We start from the raw sequence: 26248 nt of genomic DNA on the forward strand, positions 1-26248 counted from the left end.
GAACTACCATCCAAGTTTGGGACAGAGTCGCTGCCACTGTTAAGGCGGCTGACTCCGTCTCCCCTCATATCCCGCTATGGGGCAACCCCAAACTTCGGCATTTTAGCTCTATTCCGGACCCTGGCCTATGGTCCAGGTTTGGAATCACTAACCTTGCACATATCATGCCCAACGGGATTCTCATTCCCTTCCCAGACATCAGAGAAGCCTATGGTCTTCCCTCCTGAATGCTGTTTCGGTTCCTACAGCTGAAACATGCCTCGCAGGCCCAATTCCCCGGGAGGGTCCTGGTTGAGCCTCATGGGGTGGAGAGGTTTCTCGCCTCCCGTGGGGTGGACAGGATTCTCTCTTCCATATATTTACGTCTCACCTGTGAGCGCCCGGGGGGGATTCGCCCTTATTTCTGGTCTGGAGGGGTGACATCCCATCCCTCTCTGAGGAGGAGTGGGACTCCGCCATTCAAAACTACCTTCCTAGGGTAATCTCTGCAAGAGATAGGTTCATTCAGCTAAAATTTTTACACAGAGCCTACTACACCCCTCAACGTTTGGCCAGGATCTACCCCACCCAGTCTGAACTTTGCCCTAAGTGTCAGTGGGCAGTTGGTACCTTCTACCACGTCACCTGGGAGTGCTCAATCATTCAGGGTTATTGGCAACAAGTACTGGTAGATATTAACGCTGTCACTGGTCTTTCAGTGTCCATGGATCCTAAGGTGCTTCTCCTGGGAATCACGGATACTGTGGTTCAGACTACTTATAAGAGTCTTCTGCTGTTCTATCTTTGTTTTTATGCCAGAAAGGTACTACTGCAGATGTGGAAGCAGTCGTCTCCCCCTAAAGTTTCCCAGTGGCACTCGATGGTGGACTCAGTGCTGCCACTTTATAAGCTTACATATATGGGGCGGAAATGTCCCAAGAAGTTTGGCGGTATCTGGGATCCATGGTTGAGTGCTCGCTCTCTTAGGGCCGGTTCACACTGCAGGCGCGGCGAGGCGTCTCCGACTTGCCTCGCCGCGACCTGCGGCGACCTCAGCGGCAACTTGCAGAGGACTTCTGTATAGAAGTCAATGCAAGTCGCCCCCGAAGTCGCCCAGAAGTAGTACAGGAACCTTTTTTCTGAGTCGGAGCGACTCGAGTCGCTCCTCTCAGAACGGTTCCATTGTACAGAACGGGGGCGACTTGCGGGAGCGAGGCGAGGCGAGTCGTGTCGCCTCGCATCGCCCGCTGTGTGAACCGGCCCTTAATGTCTAATATGTAATACCTTCCCTGTCCCCTCATTTGTGGTAAACTAGGATTGAGGTTTGAACTTTGTAAACTATGATTGTATCGAGAACTGTGCATAAATTGTAATGATGCTTTGCTTTAATCAATAAAAACGTTTCTGTCAAAAAAAAAAAAAGTATTAACCAGCCCTCCCATTCCTCTTGGCAATGCGATAAGTGGCTTTCAGCGTACACCTGTGTGAAAAGAAATTAATACATTTCATGCATTTTGAAAGAAATGTAAACAACTAATATCTGCATACACGTTACAGCACTGTGAACAGAAACTATACATAATAAATAAAACATAAATGAAGCACTGTACTGTATTTAATATAAGATAACCCTTTCAGTACATGTAACATAACATTATGTACTGGAGCTGAAAACAACACTATGGGGAATCGGAAGAATGCATTCAAAAAGTACTGCTTGCAAGAAGCATTGTATAAAACACAAAAAACACACACACCTATTAGTGGCAGTAGGCTAATATTTAATCCTAATTATATATTAAATGGAAAAATGAAAAGCCAAACAAAAATTATAATATTTTTGAGTTGGTGTGTTAGGTAAACAAATGAATACCGCAAACAAATCAAAGAGGGGCTAGCTTAAAGTGTTACTAAACCCAGAACAGTAAAATCAGTCTGTATATGCAGTAAGGCATTCTTGTTATACTCACTGTGGAACGTGAGACGTTAATCCTCTGCATTGTGTTTTATTCTGTCTACTTTGATCCTCCCCTCCTTCCACTGTCCCCTAAAAATTACCTGATAACACAGAGTCTATTGAGTCAGGCTGCACATTCTCAGTTTGGTGTGTATTGCTACAGAGGTTTTTTTTTTTTGGGGGGGGGGGGGGGGTGCATGTGATCAGCACAGGGTCCATCAGCACTGTCCTGACAGAGGGTCAGGGGTCTTGCAGTCTCATAGGACAGCCAGAAATCTCCTCCTACAAGCTTTAACCAGTGCTTGGCTGGACACTGATAGAGCTCAGAAGACGGCTCTAATTGCTGATGAGAAAAGGTATTTAGCAGTTTATATTTAAACATGATTACATTTCCATGTTCTGTGTACTGTGGGAGACAGGATATAGTGAATGCAGGGTCCTGGTTTTAGTAACACTTTAATTAAAACAATCACAAGGAATATAAGGCTAGGGTTACATTTGAAATTAAAGGATTAATACCACTTAGAAAGCAAAATGATGGGAAGTTTAAAGGGTAGGCACCTACAGATGGCTGCACATAAGTGCAGCAACTCTCATTACAAGTAATTCTGTACAGTCTCAGAGCTTGCCCATCCCTATTAACTGAGTTAACAGAATTAACAGAGCTTTGCCTCTTCAGAGTGGCCCAGGATACAGCCATAGCAGTTGACAATATAAGCTGCAGCTGGTATGTACAGGCACCCCTAGCTATCTGCACTTTATACCTACTAGCAACTTTCTTTATTTTAAAGTGATAGAGTCTTTTTAAATCTAATTGCTACTAATAATGCACACTACAGCCAAAATTTTAAAAAAGCAACCTTCAGATGTATATCGGGAACACAGCCCACTTGTTCACTACTTGAGTTTTTCATCCTGGCATTGTTAATAATATACCAGTTCACCCAAGTTTCTTTTGCTTGCAGTCTGGTGAGGATAAAATCTACTGGCTTGCAGCGCTAAAGCTCCATCCTTGCTGCCTCACATAGAGTAAGGGTTTGTTTACACCAGCCAACATACTATATTGTGCACACGCTGCTGTTTATTGTCTAGGGGCAATGAGGGGTGGTGCAATGCTTTGTTAAAATGCATCACACTGTATATCTATTTCTTTTTGTAAAAATGATTGAAGTGCCACAAAATGAAACTAAAATCTATGCAACATCTCATGTTGTGATGCATTGTGGTGCAGTGATATGTGGTGAGGTGAGGTATAGCGCACTGCTTAAAATGCAGACATGTTGCATTTTTATGCAGGACACTGCAACATATCTGTATGATGTAAACATGGCACATAAAAAACAAATGTTTTCTATGTTCACTGATCTATGCAGCTCAATAGACATGGGGGTTATTTACAAAAGGCAAATCCACTTTGCACTACAAGTGCAAAGTGCACTTGAAATTGCACTGAAAGTGCACTTGGAAGTAAAGTCGCTGTAGATCCGAGGGGGACATGCAAGGAAAATAAAAAACAGCATTTTAGCTTGCACATGATTGGATGATAAAATCAGTAGAGCTTCCACTAATTTCAGATCTACCCCTCAGATGTACAGCAACTGCACTTTCAGTGCAATTTCAAGTGCACTTTGCACTTGTAGTTTGCACTTGAAATGCAAAGTGGATTTGCCTTTCGTAAATAACCCCCATAGTGTGAATGAAATCCAAAGGCTGTAAAAAATAGTACTACAATATTTCCCTTAGCCACAATCAAATTCAGATCAGTACTGAATGTTGAAATGTGTTTGGTGATGCAGAGAACTTCAGATATGGAGGCACAATGGGACCCCTTAAGGACTAGCCAGAATGCTCAAACACAATGCTTATACCTATTGATGCCAGAGGAGGATCATGATCAGATATCACCATTGCTGGTTTATCATAGGTGATGACAGTAACTGCTGGCTGAAATTTTCCAACATGGATGATTTTTATTTCATCGCAGATGCTATATTGCACATTTTGTTCATGGCTATAAATACGGCAATTTTGGCCTGATCTGTAGAGATAACACTTTATTGCTGACACCTTTATGCCTTGTACACATGGTCGGACATTCTGACCACAAAATCCATTGGATTTTTCCCGATGGATTTTTTCCGAAACTGGTGTTGCATACAAAGGGTCGGACAAAGTTGTCGGAAAATTTGATCGTTCGGAACATGGTGACGTTCTTTGCGTACGAAGGGACTACGTAGAGGCTAGTAGCCAATAGCTTTGGTCTCGTAATTTGATCTGAGCATGCGTGGCACATTGTCCAATCGCAGTTCTCTACAAATGATCAGAAAAAGTCAGATCAGATTTTCTTGTCCGAAAATTTTAAATCCTGCCCTCAAATTTTTTTCCGTTGGAATTTCCCGCACATGATCGGATTTTCTGACGATATAATCCAATCGGACCTTTTCTGTCGCAATTTCTGACCGTGTGTACAAGGCATAAGAAGCCTCAGATGTAAGCTGCTAAATCCTGGGATGCATACTATCTCTGGAATAATATCACAAGCAAGAAAGCTCAGTAGATGTATAGTACATTGACTGTTCCAAAACTAGTGTACAGCAAAAAAAAAATCAAAGAATGACATTTTACAATTTTTTTTTGTTTGCAAAGTGAAAATATTGATTTTCTTTTTTCAGTTACTCCCAAATTACCTGTTTAGTGTATTTATACATTAATAAAGCTTTCATTTCACAATGGAATATCTTTTTGTTTTCTTAGAGTAAAGCAGATTCTGAAGACAATGAAGCAGTTGAAATCGCTCGTTACTCCAGAGGGCAGTATTTCGGAGAACTTGCCTTGGTGACCAACAAACCCAGAGCTGCCTCAGCATATGCTGTTGGTAGTGTAAAGTGTTTAGGTACGTCACATTGTGCTCATTTTCATAGCTGAATATGGGGTTAGTTCTCTAAGCTGCCATTTCAACTGCACTTTTTGTTCTTATGTATTATGTTTTATCAAAATGGTCAGTTCACAAAAAATAAATAACATAGTAGAGGAATCTATATTTCTTTTAATTATGTAGAAACTGTTGGGCTATACAGCCACCTTCAGGAGTTTGGAACACTGGCAAACAAAACACATTAAGCTAGCCCCATATAACCCAACTCTAACCGTCATGCAAAGTTTTCTGTCGTAGAAGGTAAAATTTCTTTCTCAGCTCAACTGAGAAAAAAACGGACTACATTTTTGCTAGACTTTTTATTTTTATATTTATTTTTCTTCAGTTAAGATTAAAGATGGGAAGGCCTGGAAAAAAATGTAAAAATTGGGGGAAAAAATGTTTCAGTTTTTTTTTTTTAAAGCTGTTTTTTGTTTTGTTTTTTACCAGAAAAAAAAGTAGTGTGGAATATGTTCTTTTACAATGATAAATAATATATCTATGACATGGTATTCAAACTATGTAACATGAAGACCTTAAAGTGATTGTAAACCCTTACAAATCACTTTGACCTACAAGTAAGCCTAGATTAAGGCTTACCTGTAAGTCCAAGAAATATCTCCTAAACCTACACGGTTTAGGAGATATTTACTAAAAGACAGTCACCGCTGTCTACGGCGCATGCGCCGTAGACAGCGGCGAGCAGGCGCACTATCGCCGTTAGCAGCATGTGATGCATAGTAGCCCATTATGCTTTACCTTTGCAGGGAGACAAAGAGGAAGTAAACCCATCAGGGTTTACTTCCTCTTTAAAGCGGACCTTCAGTCATTTTTTAAATCTTTCCATCTATTAAATCTTCTGCCCTTGTTGTTTTAATTTTGGATAGTAAAACATTTTTTTTTCTGCCAGTAAATACCTTATATAGCCCACTTCCTGTTTCTTTTCTGGAAAAAAGCCTAGGCTTATGACATCATGCACAGCTCTCTCTCACTCTCCTGAGAGTTTGCCGGGAGGGGGGATGAGACATAAGAGGGTCAATGAGAGCTGCAGAGCTGGAGGTGTGCCTCAGTGTGTCTGTGTAAATCCAGGAAGTGAACAGGCAGCAGTTTCAGCTGCCCACAGTTAAAATGGTTGCAGCCAGACTCGGTGGAGGGAGATTTCTGCAGCAGATTTTGCAAGTACAGCATCACAGTATATAGAAAATAATATGCAAAGTGGTTGGAGGGAAGCTTCGGAATGGCAATAATGTTTTTATTACAAATTTATTACAATTATGTGAGTTCCTCTTTAATGAAAGATTTCTGAGACTTTATGTGAAGTCCAAATTGTTGCAAGTTTTCTCAGGCTCAGCTGAAGACAAGCAAATACTGCAGTTCTCAAACAAGAAACACTTGCATTCCTGCCACTGGAGGCACTGCAGGGGAAAGGCTCCAGTTTAGTTTTCCTACAGTTGGGTGATTGTTGGGATACAGTAGATGATAGTTTCTATTCTCTCAGGCCTTAATTGATAGGTGAAAGGGGAAATATGTCTGACAAAATAGTTTATCTTTATAGCCTTTAAATGATTCCTATTAGCGTTCTCCACCATCACAGCTTTTTTTTTTTTATAGTCTGGTCAGTTAATAGTTTTTAGGGAAATGAGCCATTGTGATATGGTTTCAATACCTTGCTCAGTGCACTCCCTCCTTCCTTGGCCACTACACCCATCACACTAACAGGTGCATGGCCGAGGAGTTTTGTACTAGGGTTGGGTTAAGTCTGATTGGGAACTGCTAGATTAGTTCCCCATCACATCCGCCTGGCTGTTGAGTGGAAATGCACATCAGTGGGCGGATCCATATGGCAGACCTGACGGAGAAGTAGTATAAAGATGACAAGTCTTTTCCCAAATATGGCCATTGCCATATCTGGGTAATGACATCACCACTCTTTCTGGCTTTTTTTTTTACATTTAGCTTTTGGCTAGAGAATCTTCTGGCCAACAGCATAATAGGGCTGAGGATACATTACTGTACGGGAAGCTGTCATATTATCTGACAACTTTGCAGCATAGACATGCCTACTCTTAGTTACTTACTTGAATATTTGCATACCTCTGTATGCCATCTTATTGCTGGTCCTAATTATTGCCAGTTTCCTAATCTAAGAAATGATGGTAACTCTTTAAGAAACTGTTGCTGCCACAGTGACAGGTTCTTAAAGTGGCGGTAGTTAGAACTACCTGAATTTGCTGCACATGATCGTATTAATGACATGGCACAAATGCTTGCTTGATTTAGGTGCAGGTAGTACTTAAAACGGAGTTCCACTCAAAAGTGGAAGCTCAACTTGTTTGCTTCCTCTCCCCCTCTGGTGCCACATTTGGCACCTTTTGGGGGGGAGAAGGGAATGGTTACCTGTTTTTGCCAGGTACCCGTCCCCACTTCTGGGAGACCTGGCTGCGGCGAGGTCCCCTGGAAGTTCAGCCCCCCTCCTTCCCCCGGCACCGGGCCAGTTAGAAAGCGCAGCATGCTTTGTGCATGTGCAGTAGGGAACCGGCAGTGAAGCCAAAAGGCTTCGCTTCAATGTCGGTTTCCCTTACAACGAATGGTGACGGCAGCACCCAAGCGCTGATCGGAAAATCGGCTAGAGTGCCGACATCGTGGGATTCCCTGGACAGGTAAGTGTCCTAATATTAAAAGTCAGTCGCTACAGTATTTGTAGCAGCTGACTTTAATTTTTTTAGTGGGGGGGGGGGGGGGGACTGGAGCTCCGCTTTATAGAGATTACTGCCAGAAATGTGTATTGTAATTATAACTTCATTGAGTTCTCACTATTGAGTATTTTGTCTCCTTCTTTCTCATAGCTATGGATGTTCAAGCCTTTGAAAGGCTTTTGGGACCCTGTATGGAAATTATGAAAAGAAACATTGCAAATTATGAAGAACAGCTGGTTGCACTATTTGGAACAAATATGGACATTTCTGATTCAAGTTCATGAGTGGAAGAAGATGCCAATGTGGAAGACTGGACAAAAATAGAAACCATAGCACAGTAGTGGTTAGTCCACTAAGAATGTGTCAGTTTTTGTGTAGATGCCAAGCATTATCTGTGATTTTTTTATTTTCTCTTTTTTTTAATAGCTCCTTTAGTGGCTGAAAAGCTTGCAGTCCTTAACTGCTTTGCAACAGCTTGCTGATTACACTGAAGGTTTTAAAACTTTTATTTTATTTTTTGTATTGTTATCTATTATTTACAGGTATGCCGGTAAAGAACATTGTGATTTTATAGACTTGATTTGCAATATTTCCTAAGCATTTAGGGTCTAGAAACTCAGATCTAATTTAGATGACTCCACATCTTTCCAATACAACATAGTTGTACATCTACTAGATTAAATACTGTACATGTGCTGTTTTAGGACAGTCAGATGTAATGGCTTACCCCCAAGTACAGAACTCTGCAATTCTATTACTCAGATAGGCTTAGCATGTTGTATTTTTTGCATTGGCCCTTTAAGACTAAAACTGAATACAGAATGAGCCAGTAAGCATGCCAGTACCATTTCACTCAAATGTGTAATGTGTGTTTTTATATTGTGTCACTTTTTAATAATAGCTTTATTTCATGCAGTTTTTTTAAATAAGGTACAGCAAAAGCATTTCTTACAACCGCAGTTGGAAACAATATACCATGGACTGCTCAAACTGATTACAGGGTCAGTTTAATTTCACAATATTGGCCTTATTTAGTTGGTGCTAAGTATAGTAACTCATAACAATCAATCGTAAATCAGCATTGATCTATATTTAAATTGATTGTTCTGAGTTACCACACTTTGCATACTATCACTACTCTTCGTGCTGCCTTAGATTTCTTATTGGCAAATACCAGGTCCATTGCTCTTTTCTGATGACCCCAATGGAGCATACTTGTAAGGTTTTCAAAAAGCAACAGCGGCCACAGCCTAAAAAGCTGCACGTCAGCCTTTAGTGACAGAAATAGACAAACATTCTAAAATGTAACCGACACTGCAAATAGAATCTACAAATTCGATTTAACACATAATCTCTTTTTTACTGCACTGTAACTTGATAATCGATGTATACATTTGTAATTTAATACAATTTATGTGCTACTCCTTGCAATACCCAAAGAATGAAAAATGTTCTGGGCATGTTTGTATATAAATAATAGTGTTTTAGAGCATAACACTACCTTTATGTTTAAAATGATTCCTTTGCGGCAACTGTTTAAAAACATCCCAGATAAATTAGGAGATAGTCCTGTGGCAATAGCGTGCAGAAAGGTATTAGTGACCATTTGAGCATATTGACCTTTTAAGAATCAAATGGCATGCGTTCTGTCCATATTTTTACATAGGCTAATGTGTTCTGTGCATATTGCCATTATGACACTTCTGTCATTTTCTAGAGATGCGGTGCACCTGAGAATTTTTCTTAATTGATGTGGGATCAAAAATTTAGCAAACCCTGTGGGCACTTAATACTCAGCCCCCTCCTTCCCCCATGCTCTTAGGCTTCACTCACATTTAGGAGCTTTTGGCTTTTTTTTTTTTTTTTTTTTTTGCCAAAGCCCTAGAAGTCCCCTTCAATGCGTTGGAGTCCGCTTGCTCAACAAGGAATCGGTCCGTTGATCCCCGCTGATCAGGGCGATGGCTGGTCCGGGGGCCACTCCCCTTATGCAGAGAGGACACAGCCATCTTTTCTCTATGTCCGTTTACACCTGACGGCCATCTGACCTGATCCACCAGACAGATGGTGAATGGATCCACATCTCTCTGTTTTTATTGGACAGGATTGGATCAAATGTCAGCGGGTGTCAATGGACACGTGTCCTTTGGCACCCGCCGCTCCGTAGAGGGGACTGGAGGATCGGGTCCAGCTGAAAAACTGACAGGTGAACCCGAACAGTCCATGTGAAAGGGCCCTAACGCAACTCAATAAAAGCCTATGTGTCCATGCACACGTAGGCTTTTACCAGAGTTTAGGAGCAGCAGACTTTAGAGGCAGTGAAAAGCTCCTCTCCTGAACGCAGAAGAATTGCGTTCAGTAGAGGAACTTTTGGGCATAAAAAACGCCAAATGCTGCTAAATGCGCCTAAACACTGGGTGCATTTAGCACTTCGGCATTTATTTCTTTTAATGGCCAGAATAAATAAAAATGAAATGAATAAACGTCCAAACACCAAATGCTGTTAAACTCGCCTAAGCTGGTTTGAGAAAAAACACAGGTTAGGTGAGTTTTTAGCACTGATTCTTTCCTGTCAGGAGGAACAGCATTTACAATAAACCAGCGTGTATGAGGCCTTAGGGTCCTTTTACATGGGCGCTCTGTCTGTTAGTTTTTCATTCATTGAGGGAGGAAAAACGGGCAAAAGGATGTAAACGGATGATCATCTATTTACATCCGTTGGCCCATAGGAATGCATTGCTGTCCATTTTTCATCTGTAAATGGATGGATGAAAAACATACAGACAGAAGACCCGTGTGAAAGGACCCCTAGTGTGATAGTCATATTCTTTTCCAGCAGTCTGAGAGCTAAAAGCCCAGGATTTCACTAATATGTCTTCTAAATCCCTACTGGATTTTAAACAACACTTGCATTTATCTTATGTATCTGTGACAATGGCATCTAATACAGATACGCTTCTTGCAAAAGTATATTTGTGAATTACACAATTAGTGTAGCCAGTAGCACAAGTCCAGGCTTCTCATATACAATATGATTATTTCAGAAGATATGAGAGTACTGTTTATGCTAGTTTTTGTCTCTCTTCCCATCTCATTTGATAAATGACCTAGTTCTGTCTTCACAGCGTACCAGTATTCTAACATCTGCTTTGTGTCTTAGTGTTATGGTGAAATGAATGTGTTCTGTTCATGTTAATTACACACTGTGCAGAATTTATTAAACCACATGTCTCAAAGTGAGATTTGATAGGATAGTAATAACTTATACTGAACCAAGGCTGATCACTCTATTTAGTGTCATTGTGCAACAGCATACATAGAATATATCCTGACAGCCATAGGACTGTTTTTTTTGTAACATCGGTCATCTTAGATTAAAAGTAAAGTAAGAAAATCTTGCCCACAGATCTTCATGTATTTTTTCCCAAGAGCAGTCTGGGAAATAAAACCATACCCTTGACTGGTTGCTTTTCTCAACACCTCTGCTTTTCCTTACTGTGTTTTAAATAAGACCCATTCCCATATGTAATATACGTAATCATTTTGTACTAGACAGAGAAAAACACAGACACTGTGATATGGTTTATTGCTTATACTCTTTTTCTTGTTCACACGAGTCCTAGTTGAGAACACTGGTCCTGCTGGCTCACAGATTTACTGTATGTCAAAGAGCTCTGGCGGAGATTCCCAGTTCCCACAGAAGAAAACATGCAATACAAATAAAATATTATATTGTTAATTTCAATGTTTAAAAAAATCCCTAAATTTATTGACATCTAGTGTAATTGCAAAGACTGGTTTTGGTGTTCGATTGAGCTCGTCTAGGCTCCTATGTAGAATTGTCTCAGTAAGAATCTTTCATAATCATAGGCAAACAACTTTGTTTAATTGTGCACATGTAGATATAAATGATTTATTCATCGGTGTGCCACTTTCACTTCACTACCACTATTTTAACCATGGGCGTAATAATGATTAATGTACTGCTCACAAACTGGAGATGCCACTTTCATTTAATCTGAAAAGAACGACCCTCTCCATCCCAGCAAATATAGGTATTGTCTAGTAGTTGCTCAGAAAAGTATAGAACTAAATGTAGAGCTGTATGTTCAACACTAAAAAATAATTCAACACACTTTTGCTGAGATGTTAGTGTCAAAGAAGTCAAAGATTTGTATCAAAGTGTTAACTTCACCAACAGGTTCATTGGCTGGAAGACCCAGGATGTCCTATATGATGCTGACATTTATAGCCCCCAAGTCACAGCATTCAGACATATGGGGCCTACTGCAAATAGTTCTGTGTTGTACTGGTCTTTGGCACGTGTCTTGGTGCTGACTGCAGAAATAGAAACTAATGAAAAGCAAATGCCACTGTAACCATGTTGTTTCTATGGTGGACTCATCTAGACTGTAACCAATCCCTTCATATTACTTAAAAGAGAAGTATGGCCAAAGCTTTTTTGTTCATACTTCTCTTCTGGGTTAGAGGGGTGCACTTAGTTGTGCTCTTGTGTGACCCAGAATCAGCCAACAGCGGACACTACAGAGCTGGTGCAGGCTCTGGAAGGATTCCAACAATAATGTTGGGTTCCACTCAGATGGCTGACTGCCTGCTGGCTCAGCCTCTCTTCTGGTGAGAGCCAGAGCCAGCCGCTCCTGCCCCCTCCCCAGCCAGGCGTTGAAGTGAGCACTGGAGGAGCAGAGCACAGAGTGGCGACTGTCAGTCACTGCTCTCTGCTCAAAGCAGGCCTGAGAACTAAGCAATCAGTGGTCATATGATCACTCAGTTCTCAGGCTTAGAGCCAGTGGAGGACAGCTGCAGCATCGAACTTATGCTGCAGCATGCAGGTAGGTATGCCTGTTTATTTTTTTACTATGCCCACACTTCTCCTTTAAAAACCTGTACATGAACAACTGTTAAGAGATTAATTACAAATCTAACTTGGCTAGTTTACTGTAAACAGTTGTACTTTGCATACTCATTTTTTATTGCATTCATGAATATGCGGCAAAAACATGGATATTTACTCACTGAGCACCATTTCATAGCATTAGGTGAAATTTCACTCCTATATTCAAATAAAACCGTACTTCAGAATGGCTACGTTTTCATTGAAGAAGGTCTTCAGTAGAAAAATAAACTTTTCTCAGACACTAGATGTCTCCAATTCTTTAAAAAAAAAACAAAAAAAAAAACAATGCAACCAACCATTTCTTTTTTTACTATAAAGTCTCTATATTTTCCCTTATTTTCTTTGTTGCTTTTTTTGTAGATGAGTTGTATTGGAAGCTAAAATAAAACATCTCGTTCTAAAGAAGCAACTGAGCACTTTCAGAATTGCTAGTGTTGGTGTACCAGGTAACAAGTAGTGGCAGAATGAAATGTAATAAAGTTTTTTTCATTGATTCGTATGAATCTTGTAAATTACAGCACTAGTTTTATGTTACTTTTATTTCATCAATGTATTAAATAGCTGTAATAATGGATAACTTTGGCAAATAACGCTTGTCACAATATTTTCAGTATAAGTTATTTTAGTTTTTCATTATCAATGAATATTATAAATAAACAGCACTTTTTATTACATAAAATGTGATGTTATTGATGTTTTTGACTTCGCACCATGTATTTTTATTTTTGTTTTCCAATTTAGCTGGGTTTAAAAGAGAAATATGGGTTTGGGCTTTTTTTTAGATTAATACTTACCTAGGTGGATGCAGCAAGATTCTGCCTCTGCACTGAGAACCGAGCGATCGAACATCGCAGATCGCTCGGTTCTGACAGCTCCCCAAGCAGAGAGTTGTAGACTGTCAGTCACAGCTCTCTGCTCTAATCCCTCCTCACTTATTGGAGTGCTGGGCTGTGGAGGGGGTAGGGGGCCGACCCAGTCTCTCAGCGGCTCAATGAGAGGCTGAGCTGGGTGTCGGTCCAGGCACCCTGAGGATCCAGACTCCATTGGCACGATGACACGATGTCTGAACCAAATTCTGTGACGTCCGTAGAGAGAGGACTTTAGCCTGCTCTCTGCTGAAAATGGGTCTCAAAATGAATTGCACTCCTGTGATCCATAGAAGTACAGCCAAACAAGCTTTGCCTATACTTCTCCTTTCAAAAGAATGGGACTTTGCATCCACAACAATAAAAAATGAATTAAAAAAATATTTCTTTATTCAATATAGATTAAAACCAGCAACTTTAAAGGAGAATTATAGCCAAAGCTTGTTTGGCTGTACTTCTCCTATGGATCACAGGAGTGCAGTTCGTACCGTTTTTTTTTTTATCAGATTTTAGACATTATAGTGAATGTAGACCCAGTTCATGAAATTTGAGCTGGACACATATATCTGCAGTGTTTTTTTTATCTCTCTTCAAAGCATGACCCCTGGCTTTCTCCTGCTGTTCTCCATCAACTGTGATAAAACCAGTCTGATATTTTGTGTCATGGGATGTTGCTATGAATAAATTAGCAGAGAGCTGAACTATTCAAGAAACAGCTCTGCAAGTCTCTGCCTATGTGGAGTGGAGGGCGTATGCCTTTCCTCCAATCAGCTGTCTTGGCTGTATGCCCAGTCTTCACTTCCACTGCTGAACAGGAAGAGAAAATCTGTAACACAGTCTGTACTTTCTAAAGAATATATAAAGCTGAAGACAGCAGATATGCATGTAAAACTTATGAAGGGAGATTTGTTTCATCTCTGTGTATCACCTGAAGCTGTTCACTTCACTGGGTATATGTGAGGGTTTACATCCACTTTTATTTTAAGTATGAGGTACAATACAAGTACAAGTAATACCAACAGCAACTGAACAGCAAACAACACTGTTTGTGCTCCACCCCTATAACACCAGGGGGTTCATTTACTAAAGGCAAATCAACTTTGCACTACAAGTGCACATGGAAGTGCAGTCGCTGTAGATGAGGGGGACATGCAAGGGAAATAAAAAAACGCATTTTTGCTTGTACATGATTGGGTGATAAAATCAGCAGAGCTTCCCCTCGCTTCAGAGCGTACCCTCAGATCTAAAGTGACTGCACTTCCAAGTGCACTTGTAGTGCAAAGTGGATTTGCCTTTAGTAAATCAACCCCTATATATTAAAAGCATTTCCACAGATGAGATACAAATATCTAAAGCCAGAGGAACACATGCACATGTCATGGCTCCCAGGCATTGTGTACATACAGTGGGGAAAATAATTATAGCTATGAGGAAGGCTTTTGCCGAAACATGTTAGCGTTTTCATGTCACACTGCTTTCTGTACTCAATAAAAATTTAAGAAGAAAAAATCCAGCTGCCGGCATTCTTTTTGCAATTTTGATGTATGAGACACAATGGCCTAAACACCTTCATTCAGCTCATCATCTTATAAATATGCAGTAGAGCTTTGGTGAGTCTTTGTCTACTTTTCTATTATATTATATCATTTTTTTCTATTCTATTCTAATCTATTATTTTCCCTGTTTTTTCTATTCTATTTTATTCTAGTCTTATTTTTTAATTTGATTTGATTTTCAAACTCAATTTGAATTTCAGACAAAATTTCATTTCGTTAGCTCGGATTCATTTAAATTCATTACTATTTAAATTTAGAAAGTCGGATATTTCCGAATCCCTGAATAATGAAAAATTTGTCTGAATACCGATTGAGGACAAAACAAACTGCACATGTTTAATAGCCGCATAGAAGCAAAAATACTTATGCCACGTACACGCGATCGGAATTTTGGTTGGAAAAAGCTCTGATGGTTTTCCCGACAGAATTCCGAAGGGATTTCGCTCAAGCTGTCTTGCATACACACGGTCACACCAAATTCCGACCGTCAAGAACGCGGTGGCATACAACACGTACAACGAGACTAGAAAAGGGAAGTTCAATAGCCAGTAGCCAACAGCTTCCATCTCGTAGTTGAATCTGAGCTTGCTGGAGTTTTTGCGCTTCGGAATTGCATACACACAAACGCATTTTCGAATAGGAAAATTTTTCCGACCGAAAAATTGAGAACATGCTCTCAATCTTTTGCTGGCCGAAATTTGGCCAGCAAAAGTCTGATGGAGCATACACATGATTGCATTTTCCGACCAAAAGCTCTCATTGGTCTTTTGCTGAACCTGTGTACGCGGCATGAGAAGGAACTCACATAAGTTTTGAGACTGTATCTGAATTTTCTACCCAGGGAGACCAAATTTTATCAAATTTAGTGGAGCATCCCCTGCTGTTGTAGGTAGCTTTATACAATGGGAGAATAGAATTTATAAGTGTTTTCCACTTAGTAAGTTGAGTGGGGCTGAGGATTTCCAAATCAGCACAATCATCTTTCTAGCATAAAGAGCAGCAGACCAAGTAATGTTTTGGTAGCTTTTTTGTGGGCCAAGGTTCAACAAGACCCAATAGACATAAATCTAGGGGTATCTAAATGTTAGTGGCAGCTGCTTCTTTTCTGTGCAGGCCCTTTGTTTTTTGTTAGCAGGCTGCCCAGGGGCTAGACAAGGGTTAACAGTTGTCAGCTCTTAGGAACTCAAAATAAATACTATGGGCACATGGTCTCCCCTTTGTGCGTACCCAGATAGGGTACCAGAAGTGCATCACCTTAAATTTACTTTGTTCGAGGGACTTTGAAATTACACTTAAGTATGAACTGGGCAGCTTGAGTTAGGAGGAGCTGGGAGTTACATCTGTAAGAATCCTGAGAAACTGTCCTATGTGTCTGTAAACTTGCACAACTTTCAGTACAATTTCTAGTTTTATTCAAGAGAGTGCCTGGTCTGAAGTTCTTGGGACAAAAAAAAATAATGTACTGAGTGGGAGAAGTCGTAGTACAGTTCAGAAAGTGTGAATCACTGGGGAGTGCATCGTACACAGGAATTAATTGAGCTAGTTGTTTGCTCACTGGGGTACCACCTTGATGCTGAGTTCACATGATTACGGTCTCCACCTGCCCGTGCAGGCATTACAGGGATTAGCGAGTGATGTTTACCAAGTCCCCAATTGGGTGTGTTAAACTCTGCCCCCAAGCTGCAATGAACTGCGATATCTGAGCCCAATAATGACTTATCACAGGGTAAGTCCAGAAGTTATGAAATTTGCACGCAAACTGTTCCATTTCCAGCATGCGGTGGAGTGGTCATCTGAAAACCTCCCCACTCTCCCTGGTGTAAGGTAATACCAATTGTAATTTTAAATTGTATAAGTCTATCTCTGGTGAAAATCAATATTACCAGAAATAGTCCCAATTATAATTGTCAAGGTGGGGGGGGGGGTGGTCAGCAGTCCACTTTTCTCTGCACTTGGGCTGTTGCAAGGCCTTATAAAAAGTCAAATGGGCCTTAGGCAAGGACTCAGCTCACAGAATAGATTCTAAATTTGATGTGTATAAACTAATAGGAACTAAAGCAAACTGAGATACACAGGCATGACGAAGTTGAATGTACCAGAAAAAGTACTAATTGGGGAGAGAATATTTTGATTGTAGCACTCTGAAAGAAGGAAGTTTATTATCAATAAACAAATCTCCCTGAACTTTAACTCTCCTCCGTACCTAAATAGCTGCCTTCAGCAACTGAAAAAGATGGTGAAGGTTCAGATTGTTCCACAGAGACACATATGGTGACCACCGACCAGAGACATCTGTAGGAAGTACGCCAAACCTATTCAAAGCTTTAATAGTTGTTCTAATGGTGTGGGTGGGGGAATAGGAGAGACTGCAATGCCGCATACGGTTCAAGAATGGCAGCTTCTACAACTGTACCATTATTCAGGTTAACAGTAGAGTTAGGTGAATGGTTCGGGCTGAGCAAAAGTTCGGCCCAAACATTGCCTGTTCACATGTTCGGCAAGCATCCAAATTTGCGGGGTCGCTCGGCCACTGGTCAGGTGCAAGGCTTTGCCAATTAGGGCACACAGCACTGTCAGAGCTCTGATTGGAGAACGTGATGATGACTTTCTCCAATCACAGCTCAGTGCTCATAGTCCCACCCTACACTATAAAAGGTTTCTTCCTACAGGAAGCTTTTGCAGTGTGTTGTTGGAGTGGACATAGAGCAGGGCTCAGTTTGCTACTAGAGTGTAAGCCCTTGTCCACACGATCAGAGATTCCGATGGAATGTGTCCGATCGGAGCGTTTTGTCGGATATTCCGACTGTGTGTGGTATGCATCGGACTGTTTCCGTCTGAATATCCGTCTGACCAAATTTTTCAACTTGCCGGAAATATTTTCCGACAAAATGCTCTGATTAGACATACTCCGATCATGTGTAGAGAATTCCGATCGGACAAAGTGCCACAAATGCTTAGATCAAATTCCTACATCAAAGCTATTGACTACTAGCCTGAACATAGTCCCGTCGTAACGAAATAACGTCATCACGTCGGATTTTAAGACAACTTCGTCCGACCGTGTGTATAAAACAGTTTCGGACAAAATCCGACGGACAAAATCCGACGGATTTGGTTGTCGGAATCTCTGACCGTGTGTACAAGGGCTTAGTGTGTTCACTTATTGTGACCAGAGCAGAGTGTTAGTATAGTGTGAGTATAGTGTAATGTCAGTGTATTGCATTAGTGTAGTGCAGTGTTTAACACAGCATTACATAACATTTAGTGCTGTATACCCATTTTTATTTATTTTTTTGGTTGCTGAGTGTTTTTTTTTGTCTTTTTTTTTGTCTCCTGCCTGTCCCAACAAGGAGTGATAAACATTCTCATGGACTGGCTTACTAAATCATCCTCATCCCCTGTGACCCACCCACCCTGACACTAGCGCACAGTCCACCACAGCTGCCAGCGTCAGCCACTTGCTTCTTGAGAATGCACAGATATTACTTGATTCTGATGTTGGTTCTGAGGTAGAGGAATGGAGTAACATGAGCCTACTGAGAGGGGAGAACACTGATAAACAACAAATTGGCAGTCATGCTCCCCCAGCCACAGCATATTGCCAAGTTGGCTCCACTGATATTAAGGATGGAGGGGATGGTGATGATGAGGTCACTGACTCGACTCAGGTGCCGGATAGAGCATAGGAGGAAAGCGAGGGAGAAGCACAACCCCAACTAGGCAGGATGTCCTCCAGAGGCAGCTATCATGGAAGAGTAGAGAGCAGCCACTCTAGTTCATAAGATGTGGAGCTGTTATCTCCAGGCCACTTCCCACAGCTCAGCTGTGTGCAACATGTCTGCCAGCAGCAGCAATGAGCGATCCCAGGCCAAATCTGGTATGAGGTCAAGTGGGAGAATTTGTGACTTTTCCCCAATTTATTTCAAGCTCAGAAAAGACAGAGTACTTGTTCAATGTCTGTAAGGTGAAGTGCAAAGACAAGTCTGGGTCCTGTAGAAAAATAACATATCATTGGTGTACAACACCATTTTTTCCTCAGTTGCATGACACAAGAGACCCTTCACCTGGAAATGTTTGCTGTAGTCTCCATCATCAGAGCAAATAAAGTGGGCGATAGAGAGCATCCTTGACGACCCACATAAAAAAGAGCAGATTCCCTTTTTTAAAGGATGCCTGAGGATGATTATATAAAGTATAAAATGTCTATCCATTTCACGAACATGGGACCAAAACCCATTATCTCCAACACTCCGCACATATAGCTTCAGTCTATGAAATCAAACAATTTTTCAATGTCAAGTGCCACTACAACCCTACTACCGCTGTTTCTGTGAGAAGCCTCAATATTGGTATAGAGCCTCCTTATATTAATATCAGTGGACTTATGTAGAATGAAACCCGTTTAGTCAGAATGCACCAAACTACCAACCACCATGGACAGGTGAGTCACCAGAATCTTGGTGAGAATATTTAAAGTGGTTGTAACCTCTCACATATACCCAGTGAAGTGACTAGCCTCAAGTGATACACAGAGATTAAACAAATCCTCCAACATACGTTGTACCTGTTTATCTGCAGTCTTCTTTTCTTTACATCCGATCAAAGTCCAGAATTTATACAACTTGTCTGAAAGTTAAACTCTGCAGAGCTCAGGGAGGAGAGCTCTGAGAGCTGATTGGAGCGAAGAGACACCCCCCCCCCCCCCCCGCTCCCCCCCAGCTCACAAGATCAGAGCTGAGGCTTACAATCAGCTAGAGGTCTCCCCTATGTCACCGTTTTTCTCTTGGTGTCAGGAAAACTTGTCAGAAGTGACTCATGCAGATAGCAGAGGAAGGAAACAGCAGACAGAACTTACACTTAGTGCTCTTAATTGAGACAAGTACACATTATTGAGGGATATGATTTGTTCATATTTCATGTCTGTGGTTTACAACCACTTTAAATCCACCAAAAAAATCAGCCTATACAAGCTACAACATAGGGGGGCTTTATCCAGCTTTTTATTAAGAACTATATGCACCCGATTCATGTGCATAAAGATTACAGAGAGTAGGGGCGAGATCTCACTATATAATTTATACCACTCAGGGCAATGCCATCTAGACCAGGGTTTTGCCATTGGCTTTCTTTCTTACCCGAAAGAATGTTTCTCAATGAAGGATGAGGGCAGAGGCAGGCGAAACTTGTCGGGAACTTTTTCACAGCACCTTCACTGGAGACCCAATACTCTTGCAGTGCAGAAAGATCATCAGCAGGAGGAGGATGGGGCATCCCTGCATTGAAGATTTCTCCAGGATCTAACAGGCTGCATGAAATGGGACATCCTTCATTACTGGAAAGTTAGCTTACTAAAGTTATAGAGGCTTTAGCTTTAATCTTGGCTGCAATTGCTAGTCTGAGCAACTCTATCATCAACCCCTGAGGTCATTATCAGTGAACATGCTAGTATTTGTCTGTTATGCTGATCAGGAGTTCTGACTGCTCTTTGACTTTCTGGATCTAGATGCTTCTTCTAGCCAGTGACTAAAAAAAGTTAATCGAAACCTGTACTTAGAGAAATATGTAGGCTGCCTTTGTTTCTCTAACTCTAGTTGCATGGCTGTCATGCTAATACAAAAGTTATAATAATCTCTGAGATACTGATCTGAAACAAGTATGAAGAGCAGGAGGTCGGGCATCTCTTTGGCACATCCTGTAATAACAGAGCTCACTGTAGCATTAAAGGTAAATGCTGTAAATGCTGATATCAGAAAACCTATTGTTTTGTCATGGACAGGCAAAGCACAGGTTTGTTTAAGGTTTGCTTTATGCCTGAAGAAGTTTTTGTTTTCTTTCCACTCCTGCACAATTCCATTTAGGACTGGGAGCTAAGGGAAATACCCAGCAATTCCAACTATGGAGAAACATGTGACTCACTCAACTGAGACCACAAATATGTGTATGTGCATCTGTGTAGGTCTGCATAAAATAAACCTATTTCTTTTCTCTACCTGAGCAAAGCAAATTCAATTTAACTACTTATGTACCACTGTACTTTTTTGAATGGTGTAGTAGACAGGTATTTCTGCAGCATTATTTATAATCATCGCTGCAAAAATAGCTGTTGGGTGGCTCACTTCACCGACAGAGTGTACAGAGGTGACTGAAGCTGCTCTGTACCTAGTGATTGCTGTGATGACCAATTACAGCGATCATAAATGTAAATGTACTACTCTTTAGTTGAAGACCCCTCCCCTTTATTTTAAGGAAAAGGGGATCAAAAGTAATTAAGGGAAGGAATCAAAGTAATTTATAAATGGAGAAAAAATTAATGGAGCAATAGCTGTTGATCCATACATTCATTCTGAGGCCGCGTACACACGCGGGGACTGTTCGCCCAACTTTGTCCGCTGAACAGTGTTTCGGCGGACAGTCCGCCCGTGTGTGGGCTTTCAGCGGACAGTTTCAGCGAACAGTCTGCTGAACAAAGTTTTTCGGAAATTCCGAAAAACTGTCCGCTGAAACTTGGTTTCAGCGAACAGTCCCCTCGTGTGTAGGCTTGTTCGTCAAACTAAGTTCCGCGCATACTCAGAAAGAATTTACAGGGCGGAAGCGCTCGGTCTTGTAAAACTAGTGTTCGTATTGAAGCTAGCATATTCGTCATGCTGCTAATTTTGTGGTTTTTTAATATAGCCCGTTCTTTCCTTCTTCGTAATGCAAGAAAAGTGAAGTAGCTTTGCTGCTTATATTCACACAGAGTTATACTACATGTTTTTATTCATCCTCATCCTATGATTAATCTTCCAATTATAGAAAAAATATATTCCAAATTTAAAAAAAAACAAACAAACAAAAAAAACTATGAAAAAAAAAAAAAAAAAAAAAAAAATATATATATATATATATATATATATATATATATATATATTTATTTCAGAAAAAAAAATAGAATTTATCTATTACTATATATTTTTGGAACTACTACTGTCATTTTTTTTTTTTTTTTTTTTTTTTTTGGTGGGGGGTTTGAAACAAGATGGACTTGCATTTTTTTGGGCCAAGCAGGACTATGCAAGTAGAGATAGATAGATAGATAGATAGATAGATAGATAGATAGATAGATAGATGGATAGATAGATACCCAAACCAGCATTTTAGCTTACACATGATTGCATGTTCAAAATCAGCAGAGCTTCCCCTCATTTCAAATGTTAAGCCTCACATTTACAGCGACTGCACTTCCAAGTGCACTTGCAGTGCTTTAAAATTTGCACTTGAAGTTAGCATATTTACATGAACGTGTGTTTTGTAAATAACCCCCAGAGTCTTTTGACATGTATCTGCCTACTCACAAATAAACTTTGTTTTTTAAGCCAAAATTATACAAAAATATTGAAAAAATAAAAATAAAAAATAAAAAAACATACAAGATTTTTTGGAAATAATAAATTTTTATTTTCCCTCAGAACCAAAAAAAAACAAGAGGGAGGCAACACTGGAGACAATTTTGACGTTTGTGAAGCCTTTTGTCCCCCAGGCACACATCAAGTGAGTGGACACCAAAATTCCGAACCTGCGTAGCATGTACATAGGGAGCACAACCAGGTCCTAGAATCCCAAAGACCAGGAACAGCAGCAGATGAGATCTATGTCCCCAGACTGTGGTACTACAACAGCCTGCGTCTTCTTTCAGAGCAGACTGAAGCCAGGCAGTCACCTGCGACTCTTCCGTCTAGCCTTCCCTCCACGCGTCGCTGGAGGCTGTGCCTCTGGTGGTGGAGTTGTGGTAGGAGGAGGAGGAGGAGGAGGAGCAGTAGGGTCTGAGTTGTAAAGCTTGGTGGTGGGTGTGAGCTCACCCTTCAGACCCCGTTGTATGGCATCAAAAAAGATTGCCTCACACAAGTTTCTTTGTGGCTTGTCCATTTCTTGGAGCTTGCTAGCCAGATAAGTGGCATAGGCCTCCTCCGGATTGGGGGGTTTGGACAAAATCTGTGTGGCTTGCCGTATCAGCACCAAGGACTCCTCCTCTGTACGGCCCATCCTCCTGGGCCTTTTGCTGGCTAGGCGGAGGGGAGGGACCTGGCTTTCAGTCCGGCTCCTGCTGGGCCCAGCTAGCTCTTGTGTGTGGCTGGTCCCGGCCTCCTCCTCCATACCACTGGTCCCGGCCTCCTCCTGGGTGAGCTCATCCTGTGTAAAAAAACAAAACAATCACTAACTAAAATATGTCTATATTTAGAAATCAGCAATCACTAACAATTTTACAGTTCTCACTTGCAAATACATTTGTCTTGAAATACAAAAGGCTATCATTTTGACACCATCATTTTTCCATCAGTTCACCAAGATTTGAGCCACATTTGTGTAAACTACTGTATCCTTCTATCTAATTTAATTTGTGATGAAATCCTAGATTTGGAAGCAATTCAAACATTGAACTTTACATCATTAATATTTGAGCAATCCTAACTTTAGAAACTTAAATATACCTGGCTCCAGCTGGGCGCATCAACCTCGTCCAGCAAGGAAGGGTCTGGATCTTCCAGGGATGGCTCACCTGAGGCGGAGGGAAGGGTGGAGGGACGGGTAGACGGAAGAGTCGAAAGTGACGGCCTGGCTTCTGACGTGTCATCCAGAAAACGCAGCCTGTCATAATACCACAGCTTAGGTACATAGACCTGACCTGCTGCTGATCCTGATGTTTGGGACTCTAGGATCTTTCTTTGCTCCCGCCTATACACGCTACGCAGGTTCTTAATTTTGTTGTTCACAAAGTCAGTGTCTGCCTGGGGGACTCGGGTTTTCACAAACGCCAAAACTGTCTCCAGTGTCTTCTTCCGGGCAGCACGGATTGGATATTGGGGGTGTTTTGTATCCCACAGATTGCTGTGCGACTCCACTAAATCAAGAAAGGTTGAAAGGAAGGCCTCCTCCTTAAAGGGGTCTGCAGTATACTTTTGCATTTTCTGAAAACAAAAAAACAACAAAAAAAAACAAAAAAAAAAAGTCAGACCAAATGCACACTATATTGTGACAATGTAGGCGAGACACACACTACTACACACGCTACCCCACACACACACACACACACTACCCCCCCCCCCCCACACACACACACACACACAGTACCCCCCCACACACACACACACACACACTACCCCTCCCACATACACACTACCCCTCCCACACACACAAACACTCCCCCCCCACACACACACTCTACACACACTACTGCCCCATACACACACACACACACACACACACACACACTACCCCTCCCACACACACAAACACTCCCCCCCCCACACACACACACTCTACACACACTACTGCCCCATACACACACACACACACACACACACACACACACACACACACACTACCCCTCCCACACACACAAACACACACACACACACATACACACACACACTACCCCTCCCACACACACAAACACTCCCCCCCCACACACACACTCTACACACACTACTGCCCCATACACACACACACACTACCCCTCCCACACACACAAACACACACACACACACACACACACACAAACACTCCCCCCCCCAAACACACACACACACACACACTAGCCCCACCCCCCTATACACCCACCCCCACACTACCACACAAAACACCAAGCCCACTCAACCACCAACCCACATAGAAATCAATTAAACATCAATAAGAATAAAATTCAATATGCATATCCCTAACGCAGGCTTTAAATTAACCGAAAATAAAATGATAACTATCTTACCGTTGCGTGTAGCACTCGCTGCTCCCGTTCGGACAAGCGTACGACCTCGCGGTAACGCTTTATATACGGCGCATGCGCTCAGGCTCCGCCTGCGTCGCCCGCCCCTGACGTTCCTTGCGACCGTGTTTCCCCGCCCCTTTTACCCTCCTTACGCTGTGGGTGTATGAGAGTAGAAAATGGCGGACGCAAATTCTAGGAGCAGCGTGAGCAGCGCGGAGGAAAGCCATGGGCCCCATGCTTCAGGAGCAAGGAGGAGATATAAGGCCACCAATATGGCCTTCGAAGAGATGGTGGAGATGGTGGCTATCTTAAAAAGGGAGGATTATGATGGGGAACATGGCCCTTACCCAAAACCTAATGTCCGGAAAAGCGCCATCTTGGACGAGGTAGTCACAGCCCTGGAGACAAAATTTGGGGTACGAAGAGGAAAGGACCAGCTGCGGAAACGATGGTCGGACATCAAGTCCAGGGAGCCGGACCAATATTACCGCATCAAAAAGGTCCTGAAAAAAAGTGAGTAAACTCTGCGTTTCTCGTGACTGTCGGACATAATCGTTTGATTTGATCGTAATCGTTCGTGTAGATAGTGTATGTAAATCTGGCGGATTTGATCGTAGGCGTTCGTGTAGATAGTGTATGTAAATCTGGCGGATTTGATCGTAGGCGTTCGTGTAGATAGTGTATGTAAATCTGGCGGATTTGATCGTAGGCGTTCGTGTAGATAGTGTATGTAAATCTGGCGGATTTGATCGTAGGCGTTCGTGTAGATAGTGTATGTAAAACTTGCGGATTTGAGCGTAATCGTTCGTGTAGATAGTGACTGTAGATCTGGCGGATTTTATATTAATCGTTCGTGTAGGTAGTTTATGAAAATATGGCGCATATGGTTGTTCGTATATGTGGGCGTAAATAGCATGAATTTGTGTATGGTGTAAATTTATCTGGTGTTGGATTAGATTTTAATTAGTTATTATTTTTTTTGTATTGTTCATGATAAACTGAATTGTCACGCTCAGTTTATAGGATATAAATTTTTACTAAAGTTTCATAAATTTATTCAGTGCAATGTAGACTCAATTAAAAAAATGAGATAGATAGATAGATAAAATGCTGGTTCAACATCTGGACTAGGAAATTTTTATAAGTGTAGTTTGGGCCTTCATAGAACATTTTTGACATAATCACACACAGGTACTCCAGGCGTTGATTCGAGTGTGTCCGTCTGTGAAACTTGGACAAAAGATATACAGTATCACAGTTTGGTTAAAGGCTAGGTTCACATTGCTGCAATGTACGAGATCAAATGTGATTTGCACCGCACTGCAGTGCAAATCACATGTGATCTCTGTGTGATGCGATTTCAGCCATGCATATAGTATGGCTGAATTTACATCGCATCCGGACCAAACTTGTACATGGCCCTTTTTTTAGTCCACAGCCGAATCGGATCACATGGGTGTTCACACCATGTGGTCCGATTCCTGTCCGAGTTTAAAGATTGCACTGTGAAATGAGAACTAATTTGGAGGTGTCAATAAAACTTTACACTGATACTCCCAGCAGGTCACATAGGGCAGTGCGAACTGCGCATGCGATGCGTGAAACCACAGTAGATTTGCAGCGTTCACA

At 41.5% G+C, this 26248-nt stretch overlaps 1 protein-coding gene across 2 annotated transcripts in view; it reads left to right on the top strand.

Moving 5' to 3' along the window:
• PRKAR2B (protein kinase cAMP-dependent type II regulatory subunit beta) overlaps positions 1 to 13137 on the top strand; it is a 185788-nt gene extending 172651 nt beyond the window's left edge. For both annotated transcript variants that reach the window (XM_077472423.1, XM_077472424.1), the window contains 2 exons: positions 4691 to 4829; positions 7697 to 13137. In XM_077472423.1, the coding sequence (XP_077328549.1) occupies positions 4691 to 4829; positions 7697 to 7830 (273 nt within the window). In that variant the 3' untranslated portion in view covers positions 7831 to 13137. The remainder of the gene's footprint in view (positions 1 to 4690; positions 4830 to 7696) is intronic.
• The last annotated feature ends 13111 nt before the right edge of the window (positions 13138 to 26248 follow it).

This window comes from Lithobates pipiens, unplaced genomic scaffold (assembly GCF_037356315.1).
Source record: "Lithobates pipiens isolate NorthernLeopardFrog02 unplaced genomic scaffold, aLitPip1_a1.2 Scaffold_8, whole genome shotgun sequence".
Taxonomy (NCBI): Eukaryota; Metazoa; Chordata; class Amphibia; order Anura; family Ranidae; genus Lithobates; species Lithobates pipiens.